The 19,368-nt window shown below is 37.6% G+C and overlaps 1 protein-coding gene across 1 annotated transcript in view; it reads right to left on the minus strand.

The window, feature by feature from the left end:
• Positions 1-19,368, minus strand: part of SLC9A9 (solute carrier family 9 member A9) — a 220,026-nt gene that overhangs the window by 153,264 nt on the left and 47,394 nt on the right. Inside the window, exons 5-6 of the mRNA XM_009931818.2 lie at positions 16,309-16,424; positions 7,617-7,722 (exon numbers count right to left, since the gene is read on the minus strand). Coding sequence (XP_009930120.2) covers positions 7,617-7,722; positions 16,309-16,424 — 222 coding nt within the window. The remainder of the gene's footprint in view (positions 1-7,616; positions 7,723-16,308; positions 16,425-19,368) is intronic.

The following is a 19,368-nucleotide window of genomic DNA, read 5'->3' on the forward strand; positions in this document are numbered from 1 at the left end:
TCTGTGGATCATGTAGTCCAACCCCCATGCCAAAGCAGGGTCACCTAGAACAGGTTGCACAGGACCTTGTCCAGGCTAGGTTTGAATATGTGTAGAGAAGGAGACTCCACAACCCCTCTGGGTAACCTGTTCCAGTGCTCTGTCACCCTCAGAGGGAAGAAGTTCTTCCTCATGTTCAGACGGAACTTCCTGTGCTTCAGTTTGTGCCCATTGCCCCTTGTCCTGTCGCTGGGCACCACTGAACAGTCTGGCCCCATCCTCTTGACATCCACCCTTAAGATATTTATAAGGTCACCTCTCAGCCTTCTCTTCTTCAGGCTGAACAAGCCCAGCTCCCTCAGCCTTTCCTCATAGGAGAGATGCTCCAGTCCCCTCATCATCCTCGTAGCCCTCCGCTGGACTCTCTCCAGTAGCTCCTCATCTTTCTGGAACTGAGCAGCCCAGAACTGGACACAGCACTCCAGATGGGGCCTCACTAGGGCAGAGTAGAGAGGGAGGAGAACCTCCCTCGACCTGCTGGCCACACTCTTCTTAATGCACCCCAGGATCGCATTGGCCTTCTTGGCAACCAGGGCACACTGCTGGCTCATGGTTAACCTGTCGTCCACCAGGACACCCAGGTCCCTCTCCACAGAGCTGCTCTCCAACAGGTCTGCCCCAAGCCTGTACTGGCGCATTGGGTTATTCCTCCCCAGGGGCAGGACGCTGCACTTGCTCTTGTTGAACCTCATCAGGTTCCTCTCTGCCCAACCCTCCAGCCTGTCCAGGTCTTGCTGAATGGCAGCACAGCCTTCCGGTGTGTCTACCACACCTCCCAGTTTGGTGTCATCAGCAAACTTGCTGAGGGTACACTCTAACTCTTCATCCAGGTCGTTGATGAAGAAATTAAACAAGGCTGGGCCCAGTACTGACCCCTGAGGAACACCACTAGTTACCGGCCTCCAATTAGACTCAGCGCTGCTGATGACAACCCTCTGAGTTCGGCCATTCAGTGAGTTCTCAATCCACCTCACTGACCACTCATCCAGGCCACACTTCCTGAGCTTCCCTAGGAGGATGTTATGGGAGACAGTATCAAAAGCCTTGCTGAAGTCGAGGTAGACAACATCCACTGCCCTCCCTTCATCTACCCAGCCAGTCATGCCATGGTAGAAAGCTATCAGATTGGTCAGGCATGATTTCCCCTTGGTGAATCCATGTTGACTACTCCTGATGACCTTCTTTTCCTCCACTTGCTTAATGATGACCTCTAGAATGAGTTGCTCCATCATCTTTCCCAGGATGGAGGTGAGGCTGACCGACCTGCAGTTCCCTGGGTCCTCCTTCTTGCCCTTTTTGCAGATTGGAGCAACACTGTCTTTTCTCCAGTCCTCAGGCATCTTTCCTGTCCTCCAGGACCTCTCAAAGATGAAGGAGAGTGGCTTAGCAACATGCTGACATAGATAGCAATATGCTATCTATTGGCTGATAAAAAAGTCTTTATTTATTAATTGACTACACATGACACAAAAGGTTTTGATATAGCACATGTGGCAGCCCACAATGTCAATTTAAAGGCCACTTTCTGACTACAAATGGAGCTTAAGGGAAAAATATGATACAAGAACATTCAGCTTTCTTTCCTTTGCAAAATTTGTTATTCAATGGGCTCAGGGATCAAAGTGTGGCAAAATCTATATAGAATACTTCTCCAAAAATGACAGGGCAAAGGATCCAAATTAGTGACAGCCCATGACAAAAGAAGAAAGCTTAAAATAATCGTAAAGAGAGCCTCACATCTACTGAGATCTGCATCGTATTATTTCCCGCAAATCCCAGCTCCCAACTTCATTATTCAGCAGCATAGTTACAATATCTTTTCATGTCCTTTATGGAACTGCTCATTTTAAAGTATAATAAACAAAGAATCACAATTAGAAATTGTGAAAGTAGGAAAGTAACACTTGCAGACAATGGATAGTTACTTCACAGGCTAATGACCAAGTTAAGTAAACATAAACTGAATATATGTACCTATATTTAGGGTTTGTCAAATGTCTGTTTCTTTAGTCTCTGATTACTTTTTATTTCTGTGTAAACTACCTTCAGGTTCAATGACATAATAACAGAATAAAACCCACAGAAGTAATAAAAAGACAAGTACACAAATAACTAAAACCAGGAAGGTTTAGAGGTCCTTCTTAATTTTCTATTTGAGATCCATTTGATCAAAAGAGTTTCTTATACTTTGAAGAGGTCTGAACTGAACTGTAACTAGTAATATCATGACTGTACCTATCAGGAAGAATCACCAGTGTGACAGAAGGAATTCCCTTGATTTCCTAAGGCAATTATAGGGATCACCATCTGAGAAATGTCAACCTTAGAGGGTGCTCAGCACAAACTGAGATGAACTCTGGCTTCTGAGTTATTTACCCTGGAAATGGATACTGTTTTTCAATTAATTTGTCGCAGTTACCTTTGCCATGTTATTTCAGAGAGCCCCATACAACCTTCCAGGGAACTTCTGCCAAGAAGGAATGGTTTGAGCGTAATATTAACTTGTATAAGGTACTCCTAGACTAGAATGAAAATATTTTTGGACCAGAAAAGAGGCATGCTATGACATGTGTTGGTTTGCGTCCAATAGATAAATTAAAAAAAAGGTAGGATATCCATTTCAAAACAATCCAGTATTTTTTGTTTACTTTCCTCTTCACCTTATTCTGAACCTCCCAGATTATATCGTCCTTTACACACCATTTAACGTACTTAAAAACTGCAAGCCAAGCTTCACAGGAAAACTATTCTTGCAGTCTTACTTTCCTCTCTGCCCCAAAATATCTCTACTTCTGAGCCTTCTAGGGCAATTAGCATTTTGACACGGGAAATCTTCATTTCCTACGTCAGCCAGTTTCTGTGTTCTCTGGCTTCGCTGCCATGTGATCCTCAGCCGCACTTTCTATCTCCAGGATTTCCACTTTCATGTATCAAACTGTTCTTGATTGCATATAACAGTGCTAGAAAACCTATTCCTTGCCATGTCACGCATGTCACAATGTCACATGTCCTGTGTCCCCTGGCTGCCACTCGCTTGTTTTGATTACTTGTGAAAGATACTGCCATGTGTTGATGTCCCTGCTCCCCACATGACTTCCACACTATCACCTCTTCTAGAAGGGGGATGAAACTCATCAGCCCCATTGAGTTGTGGTACAGAGCCAGCAGAGCAAGGAAGTCCTGTCTTTTGCATCCTGATGATACAAACGCTTCTGACATTGACTACAATGGAAACATCTCTCCTGTAATGCTCTCTTAGATAATTTGTTAGCAGGGAACACCTATCAGTATTCATTGCTGCTTTCCACATCCTGCACTCACTGAGCACTCAGCATGAGAAAGATTAAATAGCTCTGCTAAATATACAGTCTCGATGCTAATGACCTGTTCAGCTACTTTCCAGCCATTTCTCAAGCTATTCAATGCTTTTTCTACAACTTCTTCCACACTTTCTTCATCAAATTTCTCTGCAAATGTGCAAAAACTATGCTAAGTCCAAACCTGCAGCATGAGCACTCAAAACATATGTGGATGTTTTCTTTAACAAGTGATATATGGTATCAAGACAGAACAATTAAAAAGGAAGGAGAGTGAAATAAGAGGTTAATCTTTGCAATTTGCTCAAAAATATCCATAAATTATTCATTTCCAGCCAGCTCAGTCTTCATCATCTTTATCATCATCATCATCTACACCTTCATCATCTCACCATCTTCAGTCTTCATCACACACAACTCCCACCAAAGTTACTGGGAAGCTTCTCAGTTTTGATCTTTAGAATGTAGTCCACAGCTAAGAAGTGCCTTAGTACCCAGACAGTCTATTGCAATGATGAACATTCCTGCGTCTGAAATCTCTGAATGAAACAGATCCCCTCGAATGTTGCGTCCTATCGCATGAATGCCTATGCGTAGCCAAAGCTGAACAAACTGCTGCTTTGTCAGTCAGGGAACTGGATGGCAGAAGGTTAAATTTATAGCTAAGAGAACAGGTTTTTGTGTGCCGGAACATTTTTAAGCTAAATTTTGTTGTTAATATTTTTGCAAAAAAGCTGAAGAAGTTGAAAACCCAGGAGTTAGAGGATACAAACAGCGGTAAAAAAAGCTATCATCTGGAATATTTTATAAAAATATTTGCTACATCATAGACCAACCCCCAAGAAAGCAAAAGAAGTCATTCCATGCAGTATATATTATGATATAGTGACACAAGCAGCATAATCTTAAATGGTATTCTTTCATTCCGGAAGCTACGGAATAAACTCAGGTAAAGTTCTTGTGATGAAATCAATGCATGTTTAAACACACTCAGAAGAAGCTCAAATATTTTTCCAACATATGTTTTATTTCTTTATTGTAATGTTAGCATATATAAATTACTTCTATAGATAAAGCTTATGCTGTAAATAGACATAGAAAGTGGGCACAGGTGCCAAGTCAATTTCCTGGAACACAAAGTACGTAGGAAATATTCATGGCATAATTAGTCATATAGTTTTTCTGGGTAAAAGCATTCATTTTTAGACATCTAAGAATTATTGTCTTGTATGGCTCTATTATTATTTTTCTTAAATATCTTGAATCCTTCATATAAAACAGGCTCAAAAATTACTCTTTTTGGATATTTAAATTCTCATTTTCTTCCAAAGTGTTTGTTTTCTGTGTGAATTCTCATGGACTTTTTATTGAAAAGAGACTTTTAATGAAAAGTTGTAAGCAACTCTGTAAGTCACTTCTACAGGAGAAAATCCTTGTTACATCTACAATACCCTTGCTGCAATACCCTGGCCTTGTGTATGTTGAGCTCTCCCAGATGCACAACAGCTTGTCAGCCTTTCTGCAGCCACTACTGTCAGTTTGATTCACAGTGATCCCTCCTGCATGGATTATCTTAAAATAGCGCAGTGTAAATGAAATCTTGCAATTACCACAAACACCCAGGTGTTTGGTGTGGCAAGATGGCCTATAGGCAAGTGGCTAATTTGGCCTGGAGAACTTGTGTGCTTGATGAGTATCTTCTGAGGGCAATTGGTCACAGCATTTGCACATACCAGTGCAGCAACACACAGCTCCTGTGAACTGTAAAATCCGCATGAAAAATATAGGGGTAGCTGGTCCTGCTGCTGTCCTGAAACTAAATGATAAACAGCACAGGAAAAATAGAGGCTGGAGGGAGAAGCCGAAGGAGAAGAAAGATATCAATATAGAGCCTTGTTGGCAGACAGCCATACTCCCTTCACTCGCCAAATTGCCACAGCCAGCCATAAGGGCCTTCCCTCTTTTCCTCCCTTTCCTGCAGAGGGTCGCTCTTGCAGACGTTAACGTGGTTATTCTGTTACTGAATGAAAGACACTGTGTATTCTCTTATTCTATTTTCTGTTTACCATCACATGGTGCTCAAAATGACTTCTTATTGCTCTTCTAGATTTGTAAACATTATTCTCACACCTTTCTAAATAGTCCCCTATTACTGTAATTATGAACATGTTGTGTTTGCACCATCCTCAAAAGTGGTATGTGTTACAGAGAAAAAAACCTAGCTGTTCTTTTATAGCCACAGAAAAATAACATTCTTTATTTAAACTCGGTTTTGTTTAGCGGGGTGCTAATGCACTGAAGCTGACATTATTAACGATGTATCTTTACTTAAAAGGCTGCAGGAAGGAAGATCATATTAGGTTGCAGAAACATTGTATTTGTGCAGAAGATGATTATTTAAGCAAGAAATTAATGAGATGTGAAATGATGATTCTGGTCAGCCTCTACAAATCACTAAATATATCAGAGAAATCAAAGTATCAGTCACACTGAATACACAGAAAAATGCACTAGTTTTCCAGTAACAAGAGATTCGATGCTAAAAAAAAAAAGAGTTGTAATCTCCCAGGTACAGCAAAGAAAACATGAGAAGTAGATAGCCAGTATTTGCATCTGGCATCCTTCCTGTAGATTTCTGTATCCATGTGCAGGCTGAGGATCATAACCTAGACTGGGGTACTGGGAAGAGCAGAGGTTAGCAACTCGGGAATCGTGTACTATCTGATAGTACTTTCCTTTATAGCTATGCTTTGCAGTTGAGTTGCACCTTTGAAGAGATACACGTGCTTTGACATCATGGCGACTGAAAACTACAGGCACTTCAAATATTCTGGGTCTCCCTGAGTTGCTTATAGCTCAACGGTTCCACAGTCTACAGGAACCTTGCACGAACAGATGAAGAGTTTAAATGCACTGTAAATGTCTAGGCCTTAATTAAACAAAGCCAAGTGAGAGAGAAAAAAATCGCAGACTTTTTGTCACCTACATGAATCTTTCCAATTCTAACAGCTGCTTGAATGCTTTTCTATCTGTTCTCTCTACAGAGGTTTCTATTCTTTGTATAGTTTTCCTTTTGTGCATTTTATTCTCTAATGTACTAGATGCCCTCCTAAGTGACACATTGCAACCACAGTCACTGAATGTGACAGCCGTGCTCTATCTAATCATGAAATGCTGTGCTCAGACACTTGACAGTGCTTGAAAATATTACTCTAGCTCTAAAAAACAGCGTGAGGAGTTTAGTGTAGGTGAACGTAACTAGACTGATAATTGGTGAATGATAAATTAAATAGAAATACTACTTTTTTTTATTGTGAAACAATTTTGTTTGGTTTGTTTTTTTTTGCAATTCAATACTTCTAAGTTTCTCCATGGGGTTTCAGACAAAATATAAAGTTGAATTTTTTTTAACTACTGTAAACTCTGTAAAAGTCTGTTTTTCTGAAGGATAGGATAAATCCTAGTTTGGGGAACAGTATTTTAAGGAAAAAGGTGGCACTGGATTGGGGATTTACTATGAAGCATCTTCAAGCATCCTGGAAAACTGAATTTGATTTTGCAGAGTTCTGTTACTTTTAAGACCATCTGAGAGAATTATTTGCATTTCTAGCAAAGCTCCAGGAAGCATATAATACATGTAGAGTGGAGTTAACTTGAGATCCTGTTAGTCATGTACTTAGCATCTGTGCTTTTAGACAGCACATACTTGTGCCCATCATACTTTGGCCCATCATCTGTGATCTATTTAAGAATTCCTGACAATAAAACGGCTATATATAAATTTAAGATAATATTATCAGCTGAAGCTCTGTCAGATTCAATAGGCAGAAGTAGATAAACTGAGGTACTCTGTATCACCTTGTGGTCTTAATCTTAGAAAATAATAGATTACAAAAAATAAAAAGAACCTGTCTCCAATTTTATAGTTGCCCTATGTCCTAGGTGCTAATTCAGCATTGTTTCAAGACATCTTGTTTAGATGAGAAATCATATTAAATTAAATTTGCACATTTTACGGAATACTCTGCTTTCTAGGTTGAAGAAAATGCATTAAAATTACATTCTGGATACACAGTTATCATTAAGAATATTGGAATTTCGGTGTTTAACAAACCAAGAACAACTCCAGAACTACATCTCTGTAGTGAAATCTTCAGATGTTATACCTATACTAGCACAAACTATATTAGTGAGAATTATATCAGCAATTAAAGCTTGTAATTATCTCACCAGGTAAAGAATGGAGGTGTGTGTACTTACTACGTCAGCACGATAGCCACAGCATCATTGAGGACACTCTCTCCGAACAGGAATGTGTATAAATCTGTATCCACATGCAGCTCATGGAAAATAGCAAGGACTGTCACTGTATGGAGACAAAGCAAAGTGAGTTTGTTATTTGCATATTCCTCTGGCAGTTCAAGAAATACAGCAGTATTAGAATATGAGGTTTGAGAAGTCCATTCTTATTTATTACCTGAGTGGGTAACAATAAGCTGAAAGGGATCAACTAAAATATATAAGATCCTTACGTCCAGAAAGTCTCTAAGTTTTGGCCCTTCAGATGAGTTAGGAAGAAACTCTCACACAGAGACGCATGCATAAATGAAAATGTCACAGCATATTTTACTGTGCATAAACGATTGTGATCTTGTGAGCAAGGAGAAATAAGGGTGCTGACAAGATGGGTTTTGCCATGGACTTTTTGTGTGATGAGAGTAGCAGTCTACCCATTTTGAGAAAGATATAATAATACTTATCTATCTGCTACGCACGTTCACTCAGGAACATGTATAATAACCTTATACCCTGTCCCACCAGCAGCATAACCATTTTCACCTCAAGCATAGCATATCTGTAGTCATGAAGCCCTCTCATTTAGATCAGGATATCTGATACTTGTAACCCATTTTAAGGTTCCTTCAGCGTATCATTAATTCAAGTCCCTTCCTTCTCCCTGAGCTATACGCTATATTTGATTTTTAGCTTACCAGTGCAATAGAAAAAATAGCGTGTGTTGAATTTAGGTTGAAGTTGGGAAAGTCATTTAGACACACATCTTCGAAGGCATTTAGATGCTTGGCTCATATTCAGGTAATTAAGTCCTATGGGTATTAAAGGATGCTTTAGTTGTTTCATGCCTCAGTTTCCTCACCTGTAAACAGGCGATCACAAACCTCCCCAAGATCTACCTAGCACTTCAGAATCTCCAAATGAAGTAGGCTATCTACATTCTGTGTTGATATTATTATTCTCTCTTCACATGGACAAAGCAGAGCTTTCTCTTTTCAAACAGAATTTAATGTAAAGGCTCCTAATTATTTGTATGATTAAAAATTACACAGTAACTCACTGATGCTCATTCTAGTACATAATTGTGCAATTGACTTCAGCCTCATATCCCAGGAATCCCAAAGATTAGGAGTGCCTCTGGGATGCCATCTTAACATCTGACATTTCAGAAATTATATACTTTCACATTGATATGACTGCTGATAATTCACACGAAATCATGAACAGGTGATTATGCTTTGTCTTAATAACATTTCTTGGAACTTTGAAATCATTACCCATAAGATTTTATAAATGGCACATAAATGTCTCTGTAATCTAAAAATCAGTTTATAAACCTAAAATAGATTCTCAGTTCTCCTGTGAGATTTTATGTCAGTGATCTCTGTTGATGTGTTATCTCTGAAGAATTTTGGAAGTGTTATTCTACAGAAGATTATTTAGGAGATCTGTGTAGTTGAACATTTGCTGATATAGCTATATTTAAATTAGCTAGTTAACCATCCTGGTAACCTTGCCTATCTACTCCCAGTGCTCTTATAATTTAAACCAGGAAAATAGTTCTTTCCCCAGACAGCTCAAAGGTGTAGGAAGGAGTTTTCTTGGCAAAAGACATTTTCTTGGTTCACCAATATCTATATACAGGTTTTTGTTTGATTAGCAACACTGCCTTAATGTGCTAAATGTGGACTCAAATTTAGTCTCCCATTCTTTCATGTTATTGGCATAACAAATGACTTGTTTTCTAAAACTATTTGCTGCTTCCAGCTTTTGCTTATTAGCTAATTAGTTTGGGCTCACATTAATAGTCCCTGCAATAATGACAGAAGGAAAATAAAGTAGTAATCATAGTCCAATGCACTGTTGGTATGTATGTGTAGCAGCCCAAGCCAATTAGACAGATGCCTACACATTCCTCTCCTTCCTCTTGCCTCTTCAGAAAATAGCTTTCTCTTCTTGCTTTCTCCCCCAACTCTACCCCAAAAATCTGACTTAAAATCTTTTCAAATGAAAGCAAAATAATAAAGCAAGCAACACAGTAATGCATCGATTGCCTCTTCTGTGGGAGCCTCCCCAGTTCACTGGGTTCTCAGAAATAATCTTTGATTTCAAATGTTTCTCCCATTCCCAGTGGATGTTATTGGATCTTCTTTACAGCAGTACCTGTCCCTGACTGAAGAATTCTGGTCTATGCTCTGTCCGTATGCTTGTCTGGCCCAAGACACAGCAAGCTTCAGCCAGACCGCTGCTGACAGATATTTATCTGATCTGTTTTTAAGAGCTGAAGTGATGCTGGTTCCAAAAATCCCAAGGGAGACTAACCTGCTCTTCAGTATTCATACAATTTATAAATGCAGTTATTCCTGAATGTCAAAACTAAATCTCCCCTCCTGCTCTTCAAGTCTGTGTAATTTCCATTCCTAGCCTAATGAGTCACAAATAATTTGTCACATTTATTCCTTTTTTCTTTCCAGCAATATCTTGCCTATTCAGACTCATTTCAGACATCTCCTCCCTCAGCTGACTCACTTCTTTCAGTCCCCTCCTTTCAGTAATGTTTTCTAGCCCTCTAATCACTTCTAATCAGTCCGTATCTTTCCTGAAATACAGTGCCCAAAATCAGATCCGAGTACTGTAGCTGGCACTTGCTGTCAAGAGATAGAGTGAAAAGATGATTTAGAACATGTTAATAAATCCTGTTTTCATTTTTTTGCTATGTATTGGTACTGATGACTCATTTTCAGGTTGTAAACTTAAAATTCTTTTCAGCAGTGAACGCTCATTTCTTATCGTCTGTCTATGAAGTTGATTATTTCTAAGCGTAGTATTTATCCTTGTGGATTTTAAATCATTGCAAGAATCATATTGAGTTCTAATCATGTCCTTCAAAGTGCTTGTGATCTCCTCCCAGCATATTATTGTACATTAAAAAAGCATACTCCGCTGCATTAGCAAAATCTTTAACGAAAATGTTAAATAGTATCTGCATAAGAACAGAGAACTGCATAATCTTTAGCACATCCACCCTGTTTAAGAGTTCAGTAAAACATTTTCACTAACTACTGTCTAGTCATTTCCTCAAGATCACACTTGCCTTCATTACTTACAAGAATCCATGGATATAGTTCATAATGGGCATATTAAAAGGGATGTGATACTCTGCTATTGACAAAAGTTAATTTAAACTACTCTCTGGATAGAATAATACTCTGTGAATAATCATCATTGTCCAAAGTAGTCACATCATGCTTTTTCCTGATGGATGACATGAAAACCCCAGGGAATTAATTAAAAAAAATCAGTATTTGCTCTCATATACCACAGTAAAATATCGAATCTGTGAGAATGTCCTACGAGGACAGGCTAAGAGAGTTTTGGCTGTTCAGCCTGGAGAAGAGAAAGCTCTGGGGTGACCTTATAGCAGCCTTGCAGTACCTGAAGGGGGCCTACAGGAAGGATGGAGAGGGACTTTTTACAAGGGTGTGTAGTGATAGGGCAAGGGGGAATGGCTGCAAACTAAAAGAGGGCAGATTTAGATTAGATATGATGAAGAAATTCTTCACCATGAGGGTGATGAAACACTGGAACAGGTTGCCCAGGGAAGCTGTGGCTGCCCTCTCCCTGGAAGTGTTCAAGGCCAGGTTGGATAGAGCTCTGAGCAACCTGGTCTGGTGGAAGGTGTCCCTGCTCATGGCAGGGGGGTTGGAACCAGATGATCTTTAAGGTCCCTTCCAACTCTTACCATTCTATGATTCTATGATTCTATAACTTTCATATCTAAGTAAAGGTCGTAGATACTACACTGCAGTAAGTACGGCCTCTGGCTTTCTGAAGGCACTTTTGAGTAACAGTAAGTAGGGCTTATTTTTTGTTGGAGATTACTCAAAGTCTCATGTAATTCATTAGTTGCAATATGCATTATAAAATACTAAACTAATTTTCATTAAAGTACACAGCATCTCTTCAACTCTTATTCCAAATTAAGCATACGAGGACAGAGATAGAGATAGGTAAAGAACTAGATGGCTAGAAGGTCAGGTAACTGGGGGACAGCAAACAAACATTTACTGTGGCAGTAGAAAATGGACACAAATAGAAATAACATGTATCAGAGCTCCTGACTCAGAAAGGGTTGTGAACTTCATTAAAAAATTCAGTGACAGGAAGCAAGAAATAGTGAAGCATCTAAGATGTTCACAGAACTTGTGCCAACAGAAATCTGATTCGCTTCTTCCTTGACTTCATGGACTGAGGTAACATCTGTTAGATGCTAAGTCTAGGATGATTTTGGTTGTACCCAAGTCAGAACAAGTGTCTGTGGAGCTGCTTTGTGAAAGATATCTTTTGACATATGTAGAAACAAATTGGCTTGTTACTAGTTCCTGTAAAAAGCATGCACAACTGAAATATCAGCAAACTACAACAATCCCTAAGCTAACTGTATCCAGTATTTCTTTGCTGTTATGTTTGAAAAGAATAAGGAAGCTCAGAAAATAAGTGAGATCATTATATAAAGTACTGGTATTATTATACCTCAGTATTCTGACTAGAACTGTTAATGTCTTTCATAGTTCATGCGCCTAAATTCTTTTAGGAAGGTAGTATCAAATGTGAAGAAAATAAGATGAGAGAAATTTCACTTCTGTTTCCTATCCATTTTTCTCTATAAATAACAATTCCAAATCTAATTATAGTCTAATTTCCCTACTAATCAGTCACACCACTCACAGATTAGTTCAGTGGTGAATGAGAAGAAAGCATAAAAATATTTTAATTAAAAACACATTTATAAACAGTCTTATATAACCAGTGTATAAAATTATTAATTTGTTGTATTTATAAATTATGCTTCTTAACAGAAAATAATATGATTTTATGAGAAACAGAAACTGCTCTTTCTGATAAATAACCGATTTTATCAATAACAACAGCAGTGCAACTCACATCTCCAGTTCAGCTGTAACCATAGTAACTTCAAATAGAGAAGAGCTGTGTGATTATCAATGTGACCACAGGTAAGGGGGGTTCATCTAGCTCAGAAATAGCTGTGCTTCAGCAAACTTTTTGAAGGTAAATCTGTTTTCTGTGCTTGAAATGTCAAAAGTTAAAAAAACCCCAAGATAAAGAAATATCTTTGGATTGTAAGGTCATTGCACAGAATGTGTTAATAACAACAGCTAAGACAAACTGCCAAAGCTGTACTTCCCAGCTATTTTTTTAGTGGCTAAGGCAGAGGTCAAATCTTTTCATTCACGTGTCAGTTTTGTTCAGTCCTTCCCCTTATTCCATTACAATCATTGGTACCCTGCAGCTGTCTTTTGCTGGGCTTATTGCTCTGTCTGCCTTTCAACTGCAGAGGACAGCTATCAGAATATCCTCCTCCGTGCTCACACGGGAGGCAGTTTCATTTTGCAGGTCTCTGATGCTCAGGGCCGAGAGCTGGGGGCTCCACTCCCCACACCAGCACCTTTTCCACAGTCTCTTTGCTGCTCTTCATGAGTGACGCGTGTACCAGAACATAGGGAGGAACTGCTCCGTCCCCTTTGAAGGGATCACACCAAAAAACTTGCAGAGTCAGGTTATACTGGAAATCAAAACACAATACTAACACAAGAGAAGCCCTTTCAACAGCTAAGAGTGAAATCTGTGCTGTTTTACGCAGATGGAATAATAAGAAGAAATTATTTCCCCAACTACATGATAAATGATACCTATAGATCAGAATAAAGAAAAATACAAATACTGGTCTGACATTTTAAATCAAAGATTAATAAAGAGAGAATATCAGAATTTTAAGATTCTGTTTCTTAGAAACTAAACCTCTCACCCGAAGTCTTGAAATGAGAAACTTTTTCTGCTGAAAATGATAAATAATTAGGAGATATTTCCTGCAAAATGAGTGATTCAAATAAAAGTAACCTTGCTTTGTCCATAAAGTTTCTACCTTTTTTTTTTTTCTAGAGATGTGAGAGTTGTCTGAGGCATCCCTAAGTATCATAGATGTTTGGGGATCACAGTGTATAATGCAAAACACTGTCCCAAGTATATCCCATCATAAATTCTTTTCTTAATATTAGTTCAGGTGCCAGTTTTCTATATAAGGGAGCCCATAGCATATAGGAGCAATTCTTCTGAACTAATTTTATGCAAAAATCTCTATATTAAAGATCTTACAATACCCTTCAAAACTAAGACCTACAAAGTGTTATGACATTATTTCCTTTTTCCTAACAATGTTAGCAACTTTCAGCTGGCATACATTTATCTACTCACCTTGTAGTAAAATTATTCATTTAGTATGCAAACTTCACCAGTTATCTTTATTATTACAGATAAGGAACAATCAAAACAACTTCTGTCAAGTCAACATTGTTAACATTTTTTGAGACTCAATTGCTTTCCACATCCAAGGGAAATTAAATCTCTTATTGAAATGATCTTATAATCTAACACAGCGAAGAATTAAATCAAAAACCAGGTAGCAAATCTGACAGGAATTTATTATTTCATCTTAGGACAGTAGTTCATTATTCTATCCTACTTCTACAAGACTAACAACATTTTACCAGAGATTTCTGTTTTTTTTAAAGCTAGATATTACATATAAAATCATTAGACTGAGCATTTTATGCCTTAGCATGTGTCAGTCCTCCAGAGGACCATATTTTAATTGATTTTGGAATTCCAATGAGCTCTTTACAGGGTTTGAGATTATAATTCACAGGCAAATCCTACAACGCAATGAAATACTTTCAGCAATGTCTACCATTTAATTAAGCAAAAATTTCTTTCAAAATTCTCTAAGTCTTTGAGGGACTGAAATTTACAGATAAGATTACTAAAACATGTAAGGACTTAGAACATTGTGAATAGATAACGGAGAAAGACAGCATTAAAAAAAACTTTTGGATATACACAGGCACTCAATATAAGCAGAAGAGTAATTACAAACAGTATTAATCAATGATAGTTTGTAACACTAAAAGTAGTTTTCTCAACTGCATGTTAGCTTTTTAAGCCTATTTAAAAATCTGGCAAGAGTAATCTTTGTACTTCTTACTCCTTCCAGCACAAGAAGAGCTTCTCTTTTTTTTTTTCTCATGATTGTTCCAGATTAATCAGTGGTGATTTAATACTATTATAATTAAAATCAGTGCATTTGTCTTATAGATTTCTCCTCATAAGTCAACATGTTCATTTGTGAAACTAAATAGTATTGGACTGGAAAATAGGAAAAGAAACGAAGCCAACTGCAAAACTCTATTCATAGCACGATCAAGAAATGTACTTAGAAGCTCTAAGCAACCTTGTACTCCATAAGCAACTTATTTTCCTAGTTTTCTTTGTGCTTTCAGTTTCTGTGTTTTTCTCTTGCTCTGAGGATAGCCTCCAATCATGTGCTGAATCTTATTAAAGCAGCTGGGGGACTTTATAAGTGGCAGCATATTGGATGCTTGGATTAATTTGAGAGTAACAATTTGATGCAGCTTTTACAGCAATCTTGCAACAACCGGTTTTGTAGAAATAAATTGTTTTATACCACATTTTTAAGCTATTAGAATGATAAATCACAAGCTCAAAGTCTTTTGTTAAATATTGAGGGTTCATTTAAAGAATGGAAAGAATTTGTAGAACAATGTTTCTTTTTGTCATTTGTTTTAATAGTCATGAATTTGAAAGACTTATAAGTTTCTCAGAGAAGCTTCTCAAGGGTAGTTACACTAATGCAGCATGTCATGTGCATCATAAAATGCTTTCTGTTCCACTGCCTGTAACAGTTCAACTGAAAATTTTGCAAAAACCCTGTGTACCTTTGCAGACTTTCTACTTTGTCTCTTTGTAGATAACATATCAAAAAATCCTTTTTTCACCTCTTCCTTCAACATTGTCCCACAGATGCAAAAAGCAATACTTTCCTTCTAATATTAGAGTACTCCTATTAACATTTTTAACGTAACAAAACCTGGACAGATCTATGAAACCTTAAGGCTAACATTGAGGTTAGCCCTATTTTGATTAGGAGGTTGGACTAGAAGACCTCCAGACGTTCTTTCAAATCTAAATGATTCTGTAATTCTGTGATTCCAAAATTCACTGAGTCTGTTTCCCAGACTTGGCTATTTACTGTAACTTTAGGTTTTAAATCTCACATCTGCAAATTGAAGTCAACCTGCTGGTATCTGTCTTTTTAGAGTTGTATTTATCATGAAATGCTGCATTCAAATTGTAAACTGATACCTTATAAAAGGCATTTATATGGCCAAATCTGAAAGGTCGGGTCCCCATATCTTTAAAGTGAGCTAGATCACACACAAATGCAATGTCTAAATTATTAATCATGAGGGTCCAGCATTACAGCAGCTTTCGTATCAGCAATAAACAGACAGGTGTCCTGAAGGCTGGAGAACAACATTTTTCCAATCTCCCTAGCTACTCCATTTATAAACTTTGTGAGTTAAACCAAGGTAAATCAGATACTAAAACAAACACAAGGGATCTCTGGAGCCAGTATGACTTATAATTATCAGAATACCAGACACTTAACAGCTATGGGGATAAAAAAAATCAAGAACAGAGAATTTGAACATTTCTATGGTACATTCAGTTGTTCTTGTTTACTTTTCTGACTTTTTCAAAAGTAATTTATTTTGACGCTTACCTGGATCTGTGGCAGACATCAGTGATCCAAAAAATAAACAGTCAGTGAAGTGGAATTCCCATCCTTTTAACTGGCCAATGTGTGCCATGGCCTTCACAAAACCATACATTATCAACCTGTCAGGGGGAAGATAAGACAGGCATTCAGGCAGAGTATATAACACTTATTCTTAATTTACAATATTAAGCAGATCTTATTCAGTATTAAGCAGGTCTTCTATTCAGTGTCTTCTAAATAAACATATCATATGAATACTGAACATAAACTGCTGTCATATAAAAATTCTATTTCCTATTGAACTGTTCAAGTATTGTATTGGAACATCACAGACAATTCCAAAGCAAAGACTTTTCTGAATAACTGTCATCTGCTGGTAGCAGAAGACAATGCTTTTAGCTGTTTATTTTTCAAAAGGAAAGATAATGTAAGCTTAAGAAGATGTTATTAAGACTGGTTTGTCTGATGTTATAGAACATTTAAACAAAGGCGGTTCTACTATGTGGCTTCCCCTAATATTTCTAAATGAATTGTTTTATTCTATCAGCTTTTAAATATTGGCTGTATTCAGAGTTCCAGATGAGGTCTCCAAATGAGACAGATATTTAACAACTCACAATGACAGTGAGGCAACAAAGTCACACTTGAGAATGCACTGCGAAGTCGTCCCTAGTTTCACAGGAAGTGTTATCATTTTTTTATATAATTAGGTAATTAATAATAATCTGAGACATGTATTCAAATAAGAGTCTTTAAATATCTTGAAAAAGGAATTTAGTTGCTGTTAGAACCTGTAGTAGATTTTTAAATTTTTGTACATTTCCAGTCTAGTTAATAAAATACTCCATTGCATGCAGTACTTTTTGCATAAACACAACACACAGATTGACAACTGTGCTCTTCTAACTACAGACCTAAAAAAAAAAAATCATATAAACAGAGCTACATGTATTCACATATTTAGCTACTTTTTGCCCTCAGTGATACTGCTAAGATGTTTCTGAAGTCACAAAGTACAGAAGATCAGAGTGGCAGATAAAGCACTACTAAACAAACAGCCTGAGAGTTAATTACAAATTGTTTTCAGATACTTTACTGAGCTGTAGATTTTCTGAAGTACGGGGAAGCAGACAGGTCACCACAGAACTCCCCAATGGTCCGAAGTACTTGTGTCTGTATTTACATAAGCTGCCTAGCAAACAGTTAGCCACCCAGTGTTCTAAAACAATTTATCCAGCTGTGGGTCTTCTTGACTGATGAGCTCACCTTCTCCCTTCCCAAAGAACAGTGATTCAAGACCCTACAGTGAAGTCAGTCTTTTTATCCCTGGCACAAATATGTTTGCTTTAAGGAATGAGTTCTTCAAAAACTGACTGTGGTGCTGCTATCCTGATTTGCAGTTGTCTCAGAAGTTAATAATAATGTGAGTATACACGTGCCTTTTAGAAATAACTGCCCAAACCTGCTTGCAGTTTTGACAAGAGATACTCTTCTGACTCCGTTAAAAATATTTTAAAATAATAAATAAAATCAAGTTTTGACTACCTGGCAAATTTAGTCATGATAATTCCTTAAACACCCAATGTAGATATCATTCTGGTCTTTAGCATTTTTTCTTATACATTAGTAAGTATTTTCAGTTTGTCTCTGCTTACTGTCTACACGAAGTTCCAGAGGAATTGGACAAGATTGGATTCAGGAGTCTTTCATTGACAGAGGAGGTCTAAGTTTGCCATAAAGTTTAGGACTGTGGAAAACTTACAGAACCTGGTCTTAGTTCACATACCACTCAATTCTTGGCTGCACTGCAAAGGCAAATAAAGCTGAAGATCGAACTAAACAACGGTGCTGATTTAATCACTGAGATGTTAACGCTCATCCAGCTGAGAAAAGAGAATAGCAAACTCAGAATACTTTTTTTTTTTAATTCATTAACTACTTAATACATTTTGGTAATGCTAAAATGGCAAAGGTCCACCTTTTCAGACATAAACCCAACTAAATGCAGACATAGTTTTGGATTACATGAGAGTTGTGGAGTCTCCTTCTCTGGAGATATTCAAGACCCGCCTGGACGTGGTCCTGTGCAGCCTACTGTAGGTGACCCTGCTTCGGCAGGGGGGTTGGACTAGATGACCCACAGAGGTCCCTTCCAACCCCTACTATTCTGTGATTCTGTGATTCTGTGAGAGACTGCTGGCTTAAATAAACCACAAGAATCTGTACTTACCTCCACCTAACACATATGAAAACACGCATAGAAATCATGTTCTATTGTAAATTAACTTTTAAAACACAGTGGTTTGTCTTTTCTTTAACAGCTGTGTATTTTTAATGAAAGTAATATATTTTAATTATCATTAATCATTTATCAGTCATTTCTTAATAGACACAGCCATAGAAAATGCAACTCCTCCTTCACTTACAGTAACTTTACAATAACTTTAAGTAGCAATAAAACAGAAACATTTTTTTTCATTTTCAATTATAATTTTCTAGTCATCTCAAAATTTGGTTACTTGTCATCTTCTCCCAACTACACAAAAAAGTTCACTTAAATGCTGTTTTGAAAACTAGAAATCAAAAGGCAGTTCTGAACTGGAATACGTTCTGTGATGATTTTAAAATTAACAGAACAATGGCAGTTTAGACCAGACGAGAATAATTTAATAAATTTGTCATAGTACAGTATAAACTCATGCATCTACTAAAAAAATCGGAATTTACCTTCTTATATTTCTCTAGATATATCACAAGCTGCAATTTTCTGTATGTGTCTGGATTTTGCATTTATACTGCAAAGTGTGCATCAGTTAGAATACTGTACTAGCCACTTGAGATAATTGTTCTTTTGTGTTCCCAAAATGAACTAGCAAGTAGTATTCTGTAGAACAAAAAGAAGGAGGCACAGATTCATGAAAGGACTTAGATGGGAGGCTTTTGTTGAAAATCTGAATCCTCAGTTCTGCTGTCATAGAGCTCTACGACCCTTAATTTTCATCCACAAAGCCTCTTAACTCCAGCAAGTCTTTTGGGGAGGGTCTTGTGCAGCACTATACAATG

The sequence above is a fragment of the Opisthocomus hoazin genome, chromosome 4 (genome assembly GCF_030867145.1).
Source record: "Opisthocomus hoazin isolate bOpiHoa1 chromosome 4, bOpiHoa1.hap1, whole genome shotgun sequence".
NCBI lineage: Eukaryota > Metazoa > Chordata > Aves > Opisthocomiformes > Opisthocomidae > Opisthocomus > Opisthocomus hoazin.